The sequence below is a fragment of the Numida meleagris genome, chromosome 4 (genome assembly GCF_002078875.1).
Source record: "Numida meleagris isolate 19003 breed g44 Domestic line chromosome 4, NumMel1.0, whole genome shotgun sequence".
Lineage (NCBI taxonomy): Eukaryota > Metazoa > Chordata > Aves > Galliformes > Numididae > Numida > Numida meleagris.
The window spans coordinates 12,279,909-12,302,792 of NC_034412.1; the positions used below are offsets into that span (position 1 = coordinate 12,279,909).

A 22,884-nucleotide genomic window follows, 5' to 3' on the forward strand; every position below is an offset into this window, starting at 1 on the left:
ACCACTTGCAATTTCACTTTATATTCCAGTATGAAGCCATTATCCATCGGGAATATTTCTTCTAAGCGTCACATATTTACTCTCTGAAATACAGATTCCCTCTGCATTCATGGGGCCAAGGCTAGCTATCTTGGACATGTAGCCTGTCTTAGACTAATACCTCCATTTAAACAGTTAACCTTAATAGCCTGTTGGGATCTTTACATTTATACAGATGTAGAAAAGGAATAAAACAAGGACATTGTGCTGGTATTACTACAATCCTTGTACTACTGAATGAAATTTTAAAGCTTAAAATGGAGATCAGAATAGAGCATCGGGAAAGATAAATGCACTGTGCCTAAATTCCTTGCCCTGTTTGAAGAGATCAGTCTTGATCTCATTTAAGTGTGATTTTGGTCCTTGTCTATGCAATAAAAATGAGAACAAGCTGTTCCACATCTATCTGACACTACAGAAACATGTTAGCAAGGGGTCTAAGATCCCATCAGCATTAACTCTGTCAAAACAGAGGCACCGTGTTTGTTTGGAAGGCTCAAGTTCGTAGTTGTTTTATGCTAGGTCTGAAAGTAACTTGCAAAGTACATCAGTACCTGGACCATACATCAGAGAGGAGAAGGTCTATACTGTTCACAAACAGAAATAGTATGGCTCTGCCTGCACTAAAATCTTGTCTTGAAACAATAGGAGCTGATTATTATATTGTAAGTATTAAAATATTTAAACAAAGCAATGATGTCATTGCCTCAACTGTATTAATGAAATAAGAAGTTGGAAAAAAAAAAGCTCAGATAATATTGGTATCTCTCTGAAAGTATGATACAGGGATCAATTCACCCTAAAACACAGTTATCAAAATGAATTTTGAAAGTAGCAAAAGAAAAGTGTTGTAACACTTCAAACTGAAATATCTAATGACAGATAATAGTTATGAGATGCAGACAATTTATTCTGTATATAAGATTAGATGTCATCATTTTTATTAGGCATGTCATCTTCACTTGTCCCAAATTATACTATTAATTTCTTCTCTTGATGAGATGGCATATGCCAGCAATGTGAGAAAAACTAACTCAAGAAAAAAATACACGTTGCTATAATGCTAGTATTAAAGTCACTATCTAAGAATTCCGTGTCTACAGTCTACAATTCATCTGTGCATTTTAGTTTGTTATGGGAGTACAAATCTATCATATAGAAGTTGTGTACTATTTTGGATGGCAATAAATTATTTACAATAATTTGCTATTATCCAATCCAATTGTCTCTGACTGCCATATTGTAAATTGGAATACAGTACATTTTCCTCTATTTTAAGTAAGTAGAGTAGTAATATCCTCATCAGATTCTAAATTTCACACTGAAGAGAGACTGTAAAAGTTCAATTTTTTTTCCTCTGCTGTAGTAAAGCCACAAAAATGACCAGAACAAAATGAACGTCTGCTTTCTCTTGACAAAAAAGACTTCGGGCATTCATGACAAGCCTAACAGTGAGTTGTTTGAGCAAAACACTTCCATGTGATACTTATTTTGTATTTAGGAGTATACCGTACTTAGGAAATGAAGTCCGTAACCAAGAGGACACTCCTTTAGGCATACAGGTAGACAAATAAAATCAGGTGGAACTACTCATGAATGTATAACCCATGGAAGACATGGAAATATCATTATTCAGTTCAATTCATTATTTCTCAGTGCAGGCAGTTATTTTTTTCATAAATATCAGTGGTTCTAACACTAGCAATAAAACTCCATATTTACACAATCTGTTCGTCCACACTTTACGTAAGGGAGATGAAGTTTCAGAATGGAGCTATCTGTGGAAAAAATCATTATATCTCCATATGTAAGCAGAACTGTAGCTCTCAAATCCAGTGGATGTCCATAGCTCACTTTAAAATCCTACAAAGAAGCAGAAATTCATAACAAACTTCCCTCTGGATTATAATAGGATTTCTCTCTTCAATTCATAGCTAATTTGTCTGAAGACAACTTACTCTGGTGAAAGTTGAGTCAATAAATGAATTGGTATTTATATGGTGATAATACCAAGACCAGTATTATGTTTCTGACACATTCACTCTTCCATTGAGGAAGAATGGCAAGTACGGCAGCAAAACAGAGGTACTAAGCTCAGACAAAGGGAGGAAAAGACATCACTTAAACACAGCATCACTTCACCTCAAAAAACTTTGTTTAAAGTTGTGAACTTTAAGTTTGTCATGGTTTTATGGTGTTCAATGTCAACAACAATTGAAAAAGAAGCTGTCATTATGAGCTTACAATTTTATGTCCATGTTCTGTAAAAAAAAACACCCAGCTCAGCAGAAGCTAAGCTACTTATCAGCAAGAAATAAGTAAAAACCAGCCAAGACTTCCAGGTTAGACCAGAATTCATTTGTTGATAGTTTTATGCCCCCCACAGATGTCAGTATGCCACTGCACTTGTATTACTGCAGATTGTTAATTACATTTAAAGTTCCCATTATGCAGATGTGTTACTACATTCTCTTACATTAAACCAGATTTGGTATAAAACTATGAAGTACATAAAAAAACAAAGGCAATCATTAATCTTCTCAGCACTGGAAGCAAAATGACTACAGCGAGCACAGCTCTGAGCATATTCACCACATTAGACCTTTTATGCATTCCTCTAAGAAGTTGCTTTGCATCCTGCAAGACTAGATTGCACAAACTGAATGAATTATAGATAAAAACAAACAGCAAATCACAAAGGGCATGTTGCAAACCTAAAGAAAATTAAAGTTTCTGTTCTGGATAAAGAAATGCAGAAGGTCTTGAGGGAAACAGCTCAGCAGTAGGTTGGTACATGGCAAGCATGTAATTTTGGCAGTTGTTTGCTTCATCATTAGGGAAACCACAAAGACATTTGAGGATACATCTCCCCTAAGACGACTTAAACAATGGGAAAAACACCCTGTTTAATGAAATGTATACCTTCTATTTTTAACTACGTTGCTCATGTTGGGCCTGATTCAGTTTCCCAGTTGAAATTCTATTATGCAACTAATACACTAAAGAGTAAGGAAAACTGTCAGATTTGAAAAATCACTATGGCTGAATAGACAACATAACATTTTTATTCTCCTTGGAGCAGGAGTTTGGTCATAAATAAACAACATTTGGAAACAGTGAGGTTTTAATGAATTATCCCTTCTCAGAGCACTACTTGGCATAGGTCTGAAGAGACTGCAGAGGATCACTAGGAAACTTCTTCATTTGTTCAAGGTTTAGAAAATTCAGAAACAGTTTGTGACAGTAAAAATATATGTTTCTGAAGTTAAAATTTTATTAAAGAGATAGTAAGAATCCTCTAATTCCACTTCTTTGACTACCATGCGCTGGTAGATGCCTCTCTAGAAATGGACTTCAGCATGATCTCTATATCTCATAACTTCAACTACAGGGATGTCTTACGCACATTATGTTATAAACACTACCTTAATATACTGTGCTATTATTACTATTCAAAAGTGTGAAAAGATAGGATTAATTTTAAATTTTCCATGGAAGGAAAAACACAGCATGCACAAGAGGGAGGTTAATTCATCACTAATAGCTGTATAAAACTTTCAGTGTCGAGATTAAAGGTGTGGATATACAGATACTGAGTTCCCTTTTCTCAAGCTCCCCTTTGCCACCATGAAGCCAATTTGTCTCTCTTTTTAAAGATTATTTTAATTTATTAACAAATAAAATTCCACATCTCTGAGATTTTTGAAACTTAGGTGATTATTAAAAGCAGTATATCCATTTTCTCTAACAGAAATATATTAATGCTTCTGCATAGATACAGGAGTTAATGTATGTTCTCTTTGTGACATATAGCTTGCAGTAAAAGAAAGAAATTAGAGACATAAAAATGGACTAACAACATGAAAAAGAAAAAAAAGACTATTTATCAAGGCCTTTAACTCTGAACATGAGAAAAAATTGAAAAAGGGAAGACATTTTGATATGCCACTATATATAGAACATCTGAACATATTATTTACATAAATCAAATTCAAAATGCTGAATTTCTAGAAAAAAATGATAGATACAGGAGAAAAACTTAACTGGACCATGAAACAGGATACCAAATGAACATGTTATTTGGATATCAGTCATTGTGTTCACATTACCTTAAACATTTTAAAATTTAATTTTTAAGAAATAAAGATGTTAAGTTGTTCCAGATGTTAGCATTGCCATGCACAGATAGGTTACTGCAGCAGCTTAATTATTGTTGTTACAAGTCAAAGTGGCATTTTTCTCTCAAACGTGCTTATTGAGAATTTAAATCACAAAATGGTAGCAGATGAACTATTAGTGAATTCCCTAAATATGCCAGATTTTCTGTGTTCACAGCAGGCTCACAGCTGCTGATATTTACTCAACAGTTACTATTGCTTTTATCTCCCAAATGAATATTATTAAAACCAAAGATTAACTGAACATCTTTGTGCTGCATATTACTTTTATTAAAATCAACATGTGTAGAAGGCCGCAGAGAATACAGGCTCCTGATCACAGAACGCCAGTTAGGTTCTGAAAAGCAGCATACAGCATGGAAAGTTAACATATCTGATTTTTTTTTTTTTTTTTGTTAGTAGATTGCACAAAAATACCACAGTGGTCAGTGGAATTGCTGTTGTCATTCTAATCTCTCAATACACTGTTATTTCAAGGAAAGAGCACAATTTCCAAACATTATCAAAATATTTCATAAACACAGTTATTACTTAGTAACTTCTATGGTTTTTGAAGCCTATTGCACAGCAGCAAGGTAAGCATATACTCAGAGGACTAAAAATGATTTCCCTTGCATTTATATTGGCATGAAATTTCCAAATTACACAAAGATCTTGATAGGTTCACCTTACCTCATCTGGTTTCGTGATACATTTTCCTTTCCCTGAACACTGGAATTTATCTGAATGGCTCCCCACAGGCATGCAGGTACTGACTTTGACTATCACAGTCAAGCGTAAAGCCACAATGCACTTAGTAACTGAATCATTCAAAAAACCTTTAAAAAAAGAAAATTGAATTATTAATATATGAGAAAATACAAAAAAAAAGTTAATACATATTGATGCTCTTCTGCTAGACAAACAAATAGAATTGAATTGAAATAAACTATCAACTGAGAACATGCTTACTCGAATTTCATACATTCTTACCTAAATTTAATGCATGTAAACACAAATTGGAATAGCATTTGTAAACACTTATCATAATGATTAACAAAAGAAAGGAAGGCTGGTGAAACAGATCTACCTGCAGGGCTCTAGTCTCTTTCGTTTCTTAGGTTTCTAATAATCAACCACTTTTGTCTGCTATCTTTTTGATAATTTATATACTTCCTTAAGTATTTAGTGGCAAGGAATATTAAAATCAAACTCAGTGGAGAAAAACATTTATATAAATTTCAGCAGTTACTTCAGGTAGGGCTAGAAAGCACACAGATCATAAGGAGCATTACACTGGTAAAAGATGGACAATCTCAGTGCTGCCTTTTTGATGGACTCTGCAAGGATGTGCTCCATTTGACAGTATTCCTTTTAGTATTTGCAGTACAAGTAATATCTGAATGCCATATCTTATCCATCTACAAGGTGATATCAGGCACTGTAATTGTATGAAACTGAAAAAAGAAATTGTTGGTTGGAAGCTATTAAAACACACTGGAGCACAACAACATACTTATCACTCATGTTTCTAATAGAAATATCTGGAAAATAAAATATCCTTAATTTTTTTAAAAAATGACTGCAAATGGATGCAGGAAGTGTATGACAGTGTTTTTTTTCTAATATTTTTCGCTCTAAATTCTAAAATTCATTTATGGCATAAGCTTCAAAGGAACTTTCAAGATACAGTACAGCTTCTTGCACTATAGACTGGAAATTGAACAATATTTTCTCAACTACAAAAAACAGTACAATATTTATAAGTATTTATAAGGAACAGTAATACACCAATGGCTCAGGAAACTGCTGGAACTTCAAGTAAATTCTCTTTCCAGAACAGCTGCTAAATGTTACTTGCATTCTGCATATAAAAGTCTCAAGTGCGACTAATTATACAAATTCCAAAGAAAATCACACGGAAGAATTCCACTGTCTGTTCTTCATTTTTAGATTTCACCTTTTAAAATTGTGCTTTCTTTGAACAATAAGTTGTCTATACTAGAAACACTAAACTGTGTCTGCAAAGCAGCAAAATCTCATCTCCAATACAATCATTCTCAGCTTGCATGAGTCAGTTAAATATTGCATGAGTCAGTTAAATACTGACTTGCATGAGTCAGTTAAATATTCTATAAGACCACATTAAAATTGTACAAGGGACAGTTGTAAGTGTCTAACGGTCTGCTTTGCCCAGTAGAAATTATTGTAATCTGCTGACCTCTTCTAAGAAAGCCAGTTTATTCTGGCCTCAGTACACAACTCCTTTTTGCCCATCTGTTCTAAAATGCAGCCAGAATTATTTCCTTTAACAATTGAACATGATTGTCACAGGCAGTCATGCAATTATATGTGAATGCTTGGAAGAATGCAGTATTTAGAAAATGTCTTTGGGTTCACATTTTCTTGTCTGAAGCAGATTGTTACGTATTCTTCAGGACAGTTCCCTAAAGGAATATCAAATCAACCTTCTTTCTACTTTGAGTGCTGATACTATTTTGGTATCTAAATCCCTTAGGCAAACCACTGAAGAAGCCACTATTCTCACTGGAATGCCACACGTTTTCCTGTAATTTCTAATTATCTCACCTAATTTCCAAAGACTAGAAAGATAAAAATACGGCTATACATTTTTCCTTCTATTGAAGTTGAATACAACTTTCTAAAATCTTTAAGACTAGAAGGTTGCCTAATCATCTAAATATGGCTCCCTGCTTAACACAGGTTAATTCCTTCTCCAATTCCTGTAACAGTCACTGAACTAGAGTAAGTTCTATTTTTAACTTCTAGGTATGACAACATTTTCAGAAGACCACTTACAGCTCCTTTCATCTCATGTCTGAAGAAAAAGATTACAGTTGTTTATAGCAAAAGGTAATTTTGTTCATTTTAACCTTACTGGTTTCCTAAAGCTGGTTAAAACATGATGACATCAGAGTATTTTAAGTTGAAGAATTTGGAGTTGAGCTAATTACAGCAGTAACATTGAAACAATTTTAAAATCTAATAGATCAGAATATGATGTGACAAGTCATTTATATTGCAGAGGAGACGTTTTCAAGCTTTGTGCACATGCATGATAGTCTGAGAAATGCCTGAATGATTTCATTGGCAGTATGCTGGGTAAAATACACTACTCGCTCCATCCTGGTAGTTCATCAACTTAAGCCTAGTAGAGCAAAGCACATATGCTCCTATTTCTCTTACATCAAAAAGGTGAGAATGAAAAATAAGGAATAAAGCCAAAAGAAAAGATGACAATATTATTTATATCCTGGTGCTTTTAGAAGTATCGCATTGTGCCATTCATACTACCATTACAACCTTTGTCCTAGTCATAACGTATGATTTCTTTACACCTCTATTTAGTCAAGACAACAGATTGAGTAAGCATCCATATTTGCAACAGAATAAGTAAGAAGTGACTACCTGGCTTGTGTTATCTTTATACTTGTGCTATCTCTATACTATGACGGCAACTACAAGGGCCTACTCTATTTATCATCATGCTTTTGAGATCTAAACATATAGTAGTAAATACAACTTAACTATACAAGCCAATTTCCCTCTCTTACAGCAGTGTGATCACTAACTCAGATAGTGGTTATTTATCTAGTAAATATAAGAGGGCTCAATCCTTCAAATGTGCGTTCAACTTTCAAAGACCCAAAAAAATGAAGCATATCAAGCATATAATCAAAGCATCATTTGTGAAAATTTACCATTACACACTGAAATAATGGAGGCATGCTTTTGATTTGTAAATAGCCAATCACTCATCATCTCTTCCATGAGCCTCATGATCAGGTCATTAAGGCCTACTATTACCCTCAGAGACCTGACACTAATACTGTTCTACTGAATCTGAAAAAAATGGGTCAGGAATCCTTTCCTGGTTTGTATTAGGATCGTTATTATACATGAGCAGAAAGAAAGTGCAAAACAGGTAGACAATGATATTCATAATCTTTGATGCAGTACTTCTGGGACATTAGTACCATAGGATGCTTGTACAGAACATCTGAGATCATTCTCTAAAGATACTGCTAGATAACGTAGCATCTAGGGACTCAAAAATACATCTGCAATAACAGAACTGCTATTCTGCCCACAAATACTGCTATTTATAAGTGATACAATTAATAAAAGCTCCTAACTTCTATACAAATCAGTATGCTTACCATGTTTTGTGACAAAAGCCTTGGTCAGATACTGCTTTTGAAAGTATCATATCTCATTCCCATTGTGATAAGTAAGCTTTAGCGTGATTTAGTCAAAGATCCTTTTCAGATACTTCTTTTGCAAATGTCATATGAAACAGCAATTTAAAAAGTACTTTTTTATGATAAGGGACTGCAAAGCTCATTGCTCCCCCTCAGCCCCTTACACCCATTAATATCACAGTCACATTGTGTTTGAAAATGCTTTCTTCCTTCACTACAAGCACTGAAAAGTCATCCTCGACTCTGAAAATCAAACGTATACTCTGTTCTCAGCCAATGATTATTACAATGATAGAGATAAGCATTGTGCTGGTCAGGTTATATTCTCAGCAACGCTTCTGCACAGCCATAAGGAACAGATTTACAATGATAAGCATACATAGGTATAACAGAAAGCAAAATTTGGGTATCAGAAAATTATTACCAAAACTTTGGGAAGAAATAGCACACAACCTGACTTTCAAGTTTGAGAGGAGTTTTGCAGGACTGACAGTCAAAATATATTTATTAACTGAGCAAATTAGTTGGATGTATGTAGCATACGAAAATCCCTAAACACGCTGCTGCTTCTCTACAACAAACAGCAATTTTAAAATGTCACTGTTACTAAATAATTAGTCAACTTAATAGCTTGACTGGACTAAAACCCATGATGGGATTATGAAATAGTCAGCTAGCAAGAGTACACTTAGGAAAGCACTTGCATACAGCTTATTAAAGAGATGTGACAGTAGCTTAGAGTGTGACCTACCATGGCTTCAAGGACTCTGCTGCTTACTGTCCAAGATAATGGTGAAAGCACAGGGAAGGGTGACAAGGCTGATCTACCAATAGATTTCCTATATCACATTTTCCTCACTGTGCTTATCGATCAGTATCTCTGAAGTGCTGCTAAGGTGGCAGTGGACTATTCCGGGTGCAAATGCAGACCACCAGAATTTCTGATACCACACTTTCCAAAAGCAGTAAGAGTGATGGAATGCAAATGACATTGCTGGGACTGCGGGAAGAGCAGCTGAGGTAGACTGTGTGGGTGGCAAGGTTAGCGAGGAGTTATCTGTAGTGACTGACTCAACTTAAAAACATTAGAGTGGCTATCCTATACTTAAATATACCACGCTGTACGTTACACTATTAGCTGAAGACATCAAAGTATGTTTTAAGCTTTATTAAAATGTGCCTCACTTTTTCTTTTAAATTATGCATTAGTATCCTCATTTTACAAATCAGGTTAAGTAGTTCATCTGAGATCTCACAATGCTAAGAACCACACAATCAACTAAATGTAAATATCTCCACAATGAACTGGTCACAGGAGTTGTGACCTAAAGAGAAGTTATTTAGATGTTAGTTTAAAACATAACAGAATGTATCAAAAAAACAGTGAATAATCAAATGTTTACACCTACATAAATTCGAGACATGGCACATATAACTTGGTCATGAAGACCAGGGCAGGATATTGATTTTTGTTACATTTATAAAAATATCCTATTTGTATAGCATAACAGCATTTTCCAGAAAGCAATTTATTTCAGCTAGATGCTTAATTTTTTCCCTTACAAGGCCATCTTTTGAAAAAGTCTTTGAAATTAGCCATCATCAATCCATTTGTGCTGCTCCCATTACTGCTACTGCCCTTGTTTATCAAAAGGCCACTCTCTGTCAGGTTAGCTCTTATGCCCAGACCCCCAAGGAAATGTTCACAGCTAAGCACAGCACTCAATACTGCCTGCAATAGGGCCACTCCGGGCAAGCTGCACACATGAAAATGAAAATCCCATTAACTGGAGCAGTTGTCTCCAAATTCCCCCACTGGCAAGGCTGACTAGCATGCAAGTAACCAGTACAGGTTGCTGCACAGCGCTGAGTGGCACAGAGACGTGAACACTCCAACGGAGGCATGTGCAGGGGAATGCAAAGTGATTTAATTTAGTTCAGAGTGAAGGAGGGTTAAGTCAAGTGACTGCACATTTGCCACGGGCTAGGAGCTCACAGAGATGCTCAGCTGACACATGGTGACTTGTTAAAATGGGAGTCTCGTCACTGCATAGCTTTCAGTGAATTCAATTCACACATCTCCTAATATGAAATAAATCTGCCCTATTTCATTTTGCTTAAGTAAGTAAATGCAGCAAACTGTTTTCTCTTGATGGAAAGAGATGCTTGTTTTAAATACATATAGTGCAAAACACTCCATCTGTAAGGTCAGAATTAAAATTTGCCGCCTAAACTGAAACTCTGGAGCCAAAGGGACCTAAAAAACTTAAGACTTACTTTTTTCAAAATATGTCTCTAGATTATTTATTTTAATAAATTATTTCATACATTCAATTTCATTCTGGCCATCTGGTATACCTGCAGTTCATATTAGTGGTGACCATTTGTTAATGTATGATGAGATGTTGCAAGGAGACTGACGAAATGAACTACAGAGCATCAAGAGAGCAAATACTTGCAGTGTAAAAAGGGATCATTTTTTGCTCACGACAAAAATATTAGAGACAGGACTCTACTGCATCAGAAAGGAAGGACAGCATTTTGGATTGCAAAACATTGTCATTTCTGCACACATGTACATGGGGATCCCACACTTTTTAAAATGCACCAGATCACTTCTGCTTGAGGATACAAGAAAGGTTTTAAAAAGTGATGTTGAATTTAAGCAAGTAGTCTTATAGCTGCTGTCATTTGAAACATATCAGTGTTCTTCATCACACCATAACAATGCTAAAAGATCCATTTTCAAGTGAGTTTTTGCAGTGACAAATTTTAAAACACTTTGCAGTAATAGTTTAAGCTAGTTGGTTAAATCGTATTGATCCATAAGGCTTGGCACCTTGCAGAAAAGCAGATTACACACCAATTTTCTTCTCTGCAATGAAAATAAGAGATTGAAATAAGCATTATAATTTAAAGATCTTGCTGGAGAATTTATTTTCAATTCAGATAAAAATATGTTGTTTCCATTCATATTAAAAGCTAAATCTTCTGCCTTATTATCCAAAACATTTTATTGGAGAAATAGCAGTTTTGCTAATAAACTTCTTCCTCATTTTGTAAACAATTAAATGAAAAGATAACCTAGCAATCTCCTGTGAAAGAGAGTTGCTTTTAAGCTGCATCATTGAAGTGCTAAATAAAACAAAATTCAGACAGCAAATCAAATCAAGCTATTCACAAGCTTCTTTTTAATTATTTAAACAACACGGTTTCACAAACTTGTCTAGTGTTTTACTTATGGGGACACAGAGGCTAAATACGAACACCAGCTGTCTGACTTCACTTTGTTGTTTCTCTGAAGCATGTCCAATCACTGCAGTTCAGCACCAGGCACATCAATGCAGAAAAGCAGTCCTTTCAACACGTTATCACAGAAGCTGATGAGAAGCACTCTTTGTCAGCACTGATAGTATCCTAATAACCATGAACACTTAGACATTCGCTTACTGTATGCCACTGCAGGCATAACTATACCAGTCTACAAGATAAACTGGAAGCTGTGCAGAACTCCAGCAGGCACCTGTGGATGTGAGGCTTGCAGTGTCTTTAGTCATGAAGTACAGAAGTGCTCCCTTAACGAGCAGGTAAACGAACCCAGTGCCAGAGTAAATTAACAGACTGTGTAAGAAACAGATGGTGTATGGTGATGGTAAAATTTCTGAATATCTCAGCATCAAAAGAATAAAGGTGTTAATGCTTTTATTGTGTTGTTTTTGCTTTTGCCCCAATCTGGATAGCAGATTGTATTTCCAGAATGTTCTAGTTTGCAATCAGAGGGCGATTGCATGTTTGGATAAATAAGATGCATATAACAAATAATAGAATTTTTGTGACAGAGTTGCTGTAGAAGCTGAAAATGTCCTTCAACACCCTTTAAAAAGGCCTTTTCTATTTTTAAATGCATTGTTTTCTCAAAAGAGATACTACATTGCCAGTAATAAAATAAATCTTAAATCTCAATCTTAAACACTTGCAACAGCCTTGAATAAAAGAAGCTATACATGTTCCGGTAGGTGTTCCCAGATGCCATGCATTATTTCCTGTAAGAGAAAACAGCATAATGTTGGGTGTATTAGTTCCCTCCCAAACATACAGCAAGCAGCACTTTCAACTCGCTGTAACCTACTCATATCCAGGAGAACTTCAGTCTGAAACACCCATATGCAGACTGACAGTGCATCACAGTACTCCTGTCTCATTTTTTCAGACTTGTAAAAATGCATTTAATCTGATTTCCATTTTTTTTTTTGCAATAATTTGCAAAAAGTAATAGGTGTGCAACTGTAACAAGGCAAAGTTTTGCAACCTGTTGTTTTCTTATATTCTAGTACGAAGAGAATAAATTAAAAGAAATAATGATGAGATGTTTTCTAAATATGATAATAGTTCATCAAGAATAGGTCATTAACTTCAAGGAACATTGGGACAAATAGTGTGAAGCTGTAACTCCACTGATGTGAAAGGCAGACTTTCCATGAATTATCACGCTTACGTTTTGATCCCTTTGTCAACGTCTCTTATTTAAAAAGATGATCAATTCCCTCTTCTTCCACTTCCCAACTACTTCTTTTGAAAATTTTAACATCATTCCTAGCATTCCACTTTACAGAGTAGATATTTGGGCTGCAGATACTTCAAAAGTCTGCTACCCAGAAAATACTAAATGCCTTTAACGATATGCTTTTTTTCTTCTTTTTCTTTTCTGAATTTGAGGAAAAAACTTTTTTAGTTCTCATGGCATTAAATGAAACATTTTTCTTGCAAACAGTTGGGCAGAGATCAACAGTCCACCTGATCTTTCCTACAGATTACTTTTGTCTAGAACAGGTTGTTTGGTTTTTTTTATTGTTTTGGTTTTTTACACTGACTGATCAGAACATTTTTTAATAAAATAATAAAATTTTTTAGATCAAAAAATCAGTACATTATTTCCAACATTAGTTTCTTTTCAATCTTGTCAAAACTACTTTAATACTGTTTTTATAATTAGTAACCTTAAGGCAACACACACAACGAATAATATACCCAAAAATGTTTTATCATTGACATAAACATCATATCCAGAAAGATTTAGAAGAGATAGCTGAAGTGTCAAACTGAGTAACAAAGCTGGAGGCAACCCACTGAGAAGTGACTCAGGTAATTTGTAGGCAAAAGACAAAAATGTTACATTACTCTCTCAGACCTTGCCCTTTTTTCTTTTACAATTCTAATTAACTTTTTTTTTTAAAGGTCATAGGGAACTGCACTGTACAGAATTTGCTAATTAAGAGATGAGTTCCTAAAAAAAATTATTTGAACAGAAAAAGATGGAAAAAAAAATGTAAAGAAAATACATGGAAGCATTGCTGTGCTTGCAGCACCCTACAGTACCTTGAGGCCCTTGTGAATTTCTTTCTTAAGTACCATCAATTAAAGTGCATGCTAAATTACTGATGTTTTGTGTATGTTTGTTTTATAAAATCTCCCATTTTGTAAGATTTACATCCAAGAAGATAACTTCACTGGATGAGAATTAGTGATGGAAAGTAGGCCGAATATTTCTATACAGTTATGAAGAAAGTCCAAGGACAATGTTTTCTCTTTCCTACAATAAATATTGATAGATCACAAACACCTTTAAAATAAAAAAATTATTATTTCATGTCCTTAACACTTTTGTATTCCAGTCTTCTTCTACTCAAGTGTTTTAATAAAAGGAAATTATTCTGGGGAAACCTATAACCAAACTAAGGCCACTTAAAATAATCTAGTCCAGAAAATTGAGGAGTTGTGTCACTATTTGATTTGACTAATGGAAGAGAGTCACAATGCTTCAGAACTAAAAGAGAGATATGCAGATGAAACGTTTCATTTTCTATCAAGAGCACTACAGGTAATTCATCCACTTGCAAAAATAAATTTAAATAAGATTTATAAAAATTCAAATGCAGTATATCTGCACTTATCTTTACTAAGCGCTCAGATGCGCCCATTCATGAACGTATCACTGCTAGTGGAGACTCCCTGCTGTTCTGCATATGCATTTATGGCTCATGTTCTTTACATTAGTTAAATACCACCACAACAACTGGAAAAATCTTCAAGAATTTCAGAAGCAAAAGTTAAGAAATAACAAATAGTAGGTGGAAATAAAATAAGAGGCTTCAGAAAACTTGTACTGCCTGAGATTAAAATGTACTGATGTTCTTTCTTATGAACTGAATCCGGTTTTATATCCATCAAGGAAAAGGTGTCTTGTTAACTAGCATACAGTAAACAATTCAAAGTAAAAACCCTTGTGACAGAAGGACACCTACACAAGGGAAAGCAGGACAAGGCAAACTGAAAGAGCACGACAATATTCGGTTTAAGTATCTAAATCAATACAGTATATTGTATAGCCCAGTGAAACTTCCACAGAGCAACTTGGGCCCTCTGTCTGCCAGCTTATTGACCAAAACACACATTGAGTTACATGCCCCTGTGAGTGGAGGAAACTCACAATTTACTGTCTTCAGCAAGTTTTTACTTATTTTTAACCATACATTAACTATCACAAAGCAAAAGCACATTCTTTTTCCTAAAGAAGGCAAACAAAACGGTTTTTGATGCTGATAAAATAAATTCAAAACTATTTTTAAAAGAGCTAAAATTAAATACCTTGGAAGGAAGGAATTGACAATAAAAATATAAGGAACTAGAAAATTATTTGAAGGAAATAACTATCACTAAAAGAAACCACTGCTGACGGTAATTAAATGATTACACTAACAACCCTCATGTAATACCTTTGGTAAGTGACAACTCAAAAAAGAAAAATCATGGCACTACCTCTGCATTTGGGTTTCTCTCTGCATTAGATATACACTTAAAAATTAGCCCAATATTTCTGCATCACGTTGCTTTTTATTTTACATTTACTAGCATAAGTTCATTTTAAGATGTAAAGATTTCAAGATCACAATAAATGCTGTTATTGCTATCATTGTTGTTTCATATCATTGGTGCAATAAACCACATTCCCAGAAAGTTCAATTTAATTAAGTCTATTATGTCTAGCATAAAGCATGCATCTAAATCAGTATTATTTGCCATACACATAAATATAACGTACCAGCCTACTTTCATTCTGTCCCTTCCACAAAGATATTTAACATTTAACTGCCCAAGAAAACATACAGTGCGTTTAAGATCTCATCTTTACAAAGACAAAATTGGTGCAAGTTAAAGCTGTCAGAAGACTAGATCTCTTATAGTATTTTTTACTGTGTATAGGCTTAAGCTTCCTCACAGTGTATCTCATGATATAGTATCTGACAGAGACATAACTTGAACATTTGGCCTTACTTACTTCAGCATTTACCAAAAACTTTATAGTTGATTAAAACAGAACACCAAAAATATCTTTCATCATCTGTAACTGCCAGGCAAAAAAAAAAATCACCATCTAGATTTAAATTGAACTGTGCCACTTGTGTAGGAATTTAGTGCAACTCTTGTCTGCTTTGAATGAATCAATGCCTAAAACATGGTCACACTATCAAGTCCGAATTTTACAGCAATACACTAATTAAGAGAATTACCTCTTTGTTTCCCTAAATGTTGGGTAAGGTATCAAATGTCACCTAAAGGTGATAAACAGAAAGCCAGCTTGTTACTCACCGATAAAGTAGTTGTTTCCTAATGCAAGCATTTCGTCAGGAAGTACAAGTCCACCCAGTGCCTGCAGGAGAGTGACACTTCTGCCATCAATAAGTGAACACTGCTTAAATCCAGCAGTTGTCACCTTCCATAACAGGATAAGGGAAGCAGTAGCATCTTGTCTTATTCTAAGAAAATAAATGACAAGAATACTTACACTGAGGGAAATTGGTCTTGTAATAAAGTACATCAAAACAAAAGCTTATTATCAGAGGAGGAGAACTTAAATATGGCAAATATGGAATCAGGAAAAAGCATGACAACTTTTATCACTTCCACAAAATTAAAAATAATAATGTATCAACAGTAACATTTGTATAATGGTATACATTAAAATAGATCTAATCATACAGGGTCTCAATTTCCCATACTGAAGGCCACCAACTTACAGTCCAATAACTGTTTTATATAAAACACTACCTAACAGTAGTCTTTTTCACAATTTGTATTTATGCCTTTTTAAATATAATCTCCATTTTACAGCTAGAATGCTATCATTTTCTGCAGTTGAAACACATCTAGCCCTCCTATCTGCTGAAGAACATCCAATGTTCTTTCAATACATGGGATGCTGGTAGAAATCCTCTTTCGTTTGCTATACCAGGTTGAAGGTTCAGAACAGTTTATTCTTGTAAATCAAATGAGTCGTGTAATGCTCCCAAGGTCACTGAGTCCGTGGTGCCTTCCTGAATATTGACAGGTTGGATAAACATATACAACTGCTTATGTGTTGTCAGATCCACTAGGGAGCACTATATCTATATTGGTGTTGCTTTCCTCTCAGGATACTTTTTTCCACTGATTTCAATAAAGAAAAAATAAAAATCTGTAATATTACTGGCAAGATCCCAAAAATTTGCGTTAATTTCACCTAAATGGATCACCACTGAGTACAACCAATCCTCCAGACGTTCAATCATAAATCACAACCATCCCACTGCTGAAATACCGCTAATTCTCTCTTGCTGAAAAGAAGCCCCCAGATACCAGAAGTGGATGCTCTGTTGCACAATTTCCTCTGCTAAAATTGTTTCTATTCTACAAAAGCACAGAGTGGTGTCTACCTTGACATTTTTTTAAATTTTATTTTTATATTATATTTTTATAAAATATTTTATATACATGTGTATTAATTTATTTATTTGACAAGAAATGTAAAGTTTTCTCATTATATTTGACATGAGTTGATAAAATGTGACCAGAGCAGATAAGTGAATTTTTGGATCAACTTTAACATTAAACCCTATTGCTATCCCCAGAGCTGAATGTCTCGTTTTCAGTTTCAACTTCTTCTAATATGACAGCAACCATTTAGGCCACCCATAACAACCAAAGAGAAGAAAATTACTGAACAGAATTTTTTGTTGTTGTTTATATATTCAGTCATTGAACCAGAAATGTTATTTAGGTCTTTAACAAAGGAAATACAGAGGAATAAAGATAGATACCAACTTGCATTAATCTGCCAACATAAAATACTACTGAAGGTACACGGTATAAAAATGACCAAAACCAACCATATGTACTCTGCAAACTCATTTATAATGAGGACATTCCACCATGGGTCTTAAATACAGCCACAGAATCTACAAACTGCAGCTTATTTTTTATTTTAAAAAAAAAAAAAAAACACAGCAAAGCACACACATTCACAGATCTCTTCCCTACTTAAGCTTCTGGTGAATGAGAACAATAAAAAGTCCCATGGGAAGCGTAGGACAGCTCCCACGTTTAACAGTTACTGCTCCAAACTGTCTGCAGCTTGTCTGCTTGCAGCAGTTTGTTTTTTCCAGTGAGCATGGCCTTTTTTTAACTGAAAGCTGGCATTCTGAAAGATAAGATGACAGTATGAGAAAAGCAGGCTATTTTGGGAAAATCTGAGCCTAAAATTGCAGTAAAGCTGTGAGCCAGAGAAGAACTGTGTTGGCAGATTTTTATTTGAAATAAAGTTTTCCATAGAAAATACCTCATCTAAGCTGACAGAATCAGATCTTTCTAGGAAGTCAGGTTCTGTTAATTAAAAGTTACTAAGCAAGCATTTTATTGAAAAAGCATGAGTTTGTAAGTGTTTGACAGAATAAATTCCAATTTTTGAAAAATTTTGTTTGTAAGACATTCACATCAAAGATTTCAGCTGATTGATGACACCCAAAGCGATACTGCAGAAAGTAACTACAAAAATAAAGCATAAAATAAGTACAATTAATTAATCAGTAACTCCTTTCCACCAACAAGTGCATCTTCAGATTAAAGAAAAAAAGCATTCACTGCATGAAAGAGAAAGGGAACATCACATCTTTTCAAAACTGACATTTCAGAATCTTTGCCCTAATTCCTAATGCATTTGGATGGCTCAGAGACAGTTTACATGCTTACATCTTCTGAAACATTAAATATGTGGGAGAAGTTACACCAAGCAAAGAGCTGTCGTGGCGGTGCTAGATGCCTGAAGGCTGTCTGAAATTCTTTCATGTACTTTTAACCATTTGACAAAACTGAGTATCTAAAAAACAGTTTCTAAAATACCCGGGCAAATTAAAAGAAAAACGTTTTTATATTCCATAAGATACAAAAAAATATTTTTACTTTATTGATGTATTCTGTGGAACTTCAAAGGAGACAAGACGGCCTCCAGCAGAGGTATTGGAACTGGCATTTCCACAAGCCACATCTGGAAGTATCTGAAAATAAAAATAGTTTTATTTAATACTGAAACACAAAACATGACCAGAGAAAATATGAAAGATTTTTTTTAAATAGCACTAATAATACAGCAATCATCTTTTAATGATGGACCAAAACATTCACTAAGGTATTTATGCTATCATTAAACTATACGAAAATTCATACATCCTTTTTGTTTTAACAAAACCTTCCTTTACATGAGCATGGACTTATAAAGGTATCTTCCTTTAAAAGTGATCATATACCTAGAAAAAGATGAATGGGCTTCTAGTCTTGTGAATTATTAATTAAAGCTCTAACATTTGCCACTTCTATAGCATATTGCATCACTAACAGGAGATTTTTGAGGATTTATAACAGCAGACACTGATATTTTCTTTCTATTATATTGAAATATGTTTTGTTTTTTTTCAAACTCAGATTACTTGTAAACATATTCTCCCTCTTGCTCTAACAAGACCTTTCAACTAATGGTGTTTTCAGATGGAGAAAAGTGTCCAACACAGTTGAGAGTAAAGGAACTTATTCGCCAAGTCCCCGACAACCAGCTGGTGTGGAAATCATGAACTAGATCAAGACACTATACAGAATGCCATACAACACTAAGAATCATAGAATCATAGAATGGCTTGGGCTGGAAGGGACCTTAGCAATCATCTACATCTAGTTCCAACCTCACCATCGTGGGCTGGTTGCCCCCCACCAGATCAGACCGCCCAGGGCCCCATCCAACTTGGCCTTCTACATCTCCAGGGATGGGGCATCCATAACCTCTCTGCACAGCAGTGCCAGGACCTCACACCTTCTGGGTAAAGAATTTCTTCATAATATCTAACCTAATCTCTCCTCTTCTCATTTTAAACCATTCCCTCTTGTCCTATCACTATCAGATCACGTAAGAAGCCAGCCTCTCCTGTTTATAAGCTCCCTTCAAGTACTGGAAGGCCACAATGAGGTATCCCCACAGCCTTCTCCAGACTGAACAAGACCAGCTCCCTCAGTCTGTCTTCATAGGAGGTGGCCTCCTCTGGATCTGCTCCAACAGATCCATGTCATATAGAATAATAATTCATAAGGGTAGTTTGAAAACCATTACCATTTCCAATGGGATCTTCATTTAAGTAATAATTTATATGGCATAATTGTTTTTTTTTCCTATCGCTTACATTAGCATTATCTGTAGTCTTAATTAAGTAGTTCTCAAGTATCTTCATCATCTTACCTATGAAATATCACCCTACTGAGAAAAAAAAAATCAGTCAATGTCACCTTAAAATTAAGGTTAAGCAGATTTTGCGATGTTATTTTTTCAGTCATCTGGAACATGTATGCAACCTTTTTGCATTAGCCTTGCTGACAAAGTGAAAACTGACACCTGACACACTTCCACGAATTAATCATCCATTAATGAAAAATCAGAATCTAATTTCTAATTTCATTTGTAATTCACATGTTAAATGCTACCATGGAATATATCTGTAAAAACATGAAAAACAGAAGTCCAGAATATGATGCAAGTAATAATTGTTAAGGGACTTGGAGCTGACTTTGACTCAGACAAGAAAAATGCTTAATATTCACATCTCCCCAAAACATACAAATTACTTGACTCATTTCTTCATTGCTGAATTCTCTTGCACATATAATATGCATGCAGTTTATGAAAATAAATGTGTAGCTTATGAAAATAAAATTAGATGTAATTTTATTGTTTTTTATAAGAAATTCATCAAAAAGAATAAAGATAATATACCCATTAAAATTCCTGAATCTTGGAAGTCAAAATTATTGAGCTAACATTCAAAGCTTGATGAAATTAAAATCAGTTTGGCTAACACTCTTCTTACATTTGCCTGTATTCATAATTTTTTTCTTTGAGAATCTATATGTCTACTGAAACAAAGAAAAAAATAAATCAAAGCCTTTATTCTCATAGTCTTACAGTGCATCTAATAACAAACACAGTGTTAGAATATATTTTCAGAATGTCTTGTATCTATTACCTTAGATCACAAGCAGGAAAAAAAGTAACTTAAGCATTTCATTTACCTTACTATTCTATATTAGAAGCTTGGAAGTAAAGAGTATGCATCTCTTTGAAGCTTGAATTAAGAAAAAAAACCAAACTCACGAAGCAAGGGTGGCTGCATAACATGAGCAATTAACCCTGTGAAAATGGGAAGAAAAAAAAGTACTCTGGTTTGCAAAGCAATCAGAATTAAGGACTGTTCAGTACAAAAAGCACAAGTAGAAAATATTCTTTGGTAACCAAGAAAAGCAAAAAGCAAAATGCACATTTGACTCCTCTGATAGGAAGATTTGTAATGTTTCATTTCCTTCTCCAAGAAGGAACACCATCTATAAATGGCCCTGATTTCATGCACTACGAACCTCCTAAAATATTTATCTAAACCACTAGGATGCGAAATAACAGAATTTTACAGCAGCTGAAATCTCACTTTTTGCTATTACACAAATGGTACTTGGATCAGACAAAACATACAAGAAGAAAGAGCAGCATCCATAAGGAACAGAACTGGTGCCAGCAGTATCCTATTTGAGACAAATACTACAGAGACAAAAATGACAGCTTTGACATCTGATTTAGCAAATAAATCACATAGCTTTTCCACAGCTCTGGGAAACTTGTATAAAGATTTTTAAGCATGTCTCTCTCCTGTCTTAAGAGTGATCCCTAAGAACTGAAAGACTGAAAAATGAGGGCAAAGAAGATAAGTACATTACAATAATACAGGGCAGTCAGAAGATGAAAACAACCTATGGGTCTCATTCTAAGAAAGAAAAAAAAAATAGTAGGAAATTTAAAACAGAACTCTGGAAAATATAATGAAATTATTTTCAGAACGTAAAATCAAGAGCACATGATAAATTCTGCCTTACTATTCTAATTGCACTTTAAATTTAAAAGTGAGATGGCTAAAGTCAAAAACACAAACAGACCACTTAAAGTCATTTAAAAATAATCTCTGAAAACCATTCATATGACAGCAATGAGATCAAACTCTTCCAAAATTCCCCTGCTGCATGCAGTAGTATCGAACCTTTAAGCCAGCAAGGAAGTTCCTCAGGGAACAGACTATAGACACAATACAAATGATGCAGCTATTTTAAAAATAGTCGCTAAAGAAAACAAAATCTTCATGCACCTGCCAGAGCCTGAGGCATGCTTAGGAGCTGCTTACAAAGATAACCTCCTACATCAGCACAGAATCTTCTGAAGAGTTCATGCTCTTCAACACATTGCTTAGAGTTTGAAGTTTTTTTAACTGTGTTGATATGAAATATAGTATTCCTTTTTATATTATATTCTATAATTTTGTATCCATATCACATTATTGGTGGATTTTTTTTAAACAGAGAATGTAATGCACAAAATCTTTATTTCCGTTTCAAAGATTTTAACAGTATTAACATCTTGAGTCTTACCATGATGAAAAGAGGAGAATCATTGAAGAAAACAAGAGTGAAGTCTCCACAAGAAGATCTGTTCCTACAACTTCTAGCTGCACTTTAAAAAAACAGCAGTGACTTGGCTGGAAGATTACTTCACCAAGACAGAGTAGCAGTACAGATGAGATTGAAAAGAAAATCAGCTGTGGTAACTAAGAAGAGGTCAGCAGGCTCTGCTTTTCCATATTACACCTCTTCTGAAAATATTAAATAGTGTGAACTGTGCAGATACTCTTCTGCCGTATACACCAACGTATATAAAGAAATACACACACCATTCCACAAGTCCTGCAACACAGACAGATCCCAGGGAAGTATTTTTACATGTGTGCTTTTATAACCTTGGTAGATTAAGCATACTAGCCCTCAGCTTGATGAGGCTAAGGAACACAGAGACTCAGTCTACATTTATGCTAGAATACATACACGCAGTCTTGCACTACTGAAAGTAGTTCTCTGAAGATACTTGTTGAAATGAAGTTTCCTTGCATGTTGCTTGGAAAGCTGACCACACAGATATTTGTATTTCTACAAAGCCTTATCCACACTGACAGGCTAATCTTCAACAGTGCAAAATACAGTCATATTGGTACAGCATCACAAGTCCGTTTGCTTTATATCTT

At 34.7% G+C, this 22,884-nt stretch overlaps 1 protein-coding gene across 1 annotated transcript in view; it reads right to left on the reverse strand.

Annotated features, from left to right (window-relative positions):
• Nucleotides 1–22,884, reverse strand: part of DNER (delta/notch like EGF repeat containing) — a 117,876-nt gene that overhangs the window by 45,143 nt on the left and 49,849 nt on the right. The window contains exons 3-5 of the mRNA XM_021395825.1: nucleotides 18,692–18,786; nucleotides 16,067–16,233; nucleotides 4,890–5,035 (exon numbers count right to left, since the gene is read on the reverse strand). Coding sequence (XP_021251500.1) covers nucleotides 4,890–5,035; nucleotides 16,067–16,233; nucleotides 18,692–18,786 — 408 coding nt within the window. The remainder of the gene's footprint in view (nucleotides 1–4,889; nucleotides 5,036–16,066; nucleotides 16,234–18,691; nucleotides 18,787–22,884) is intronic.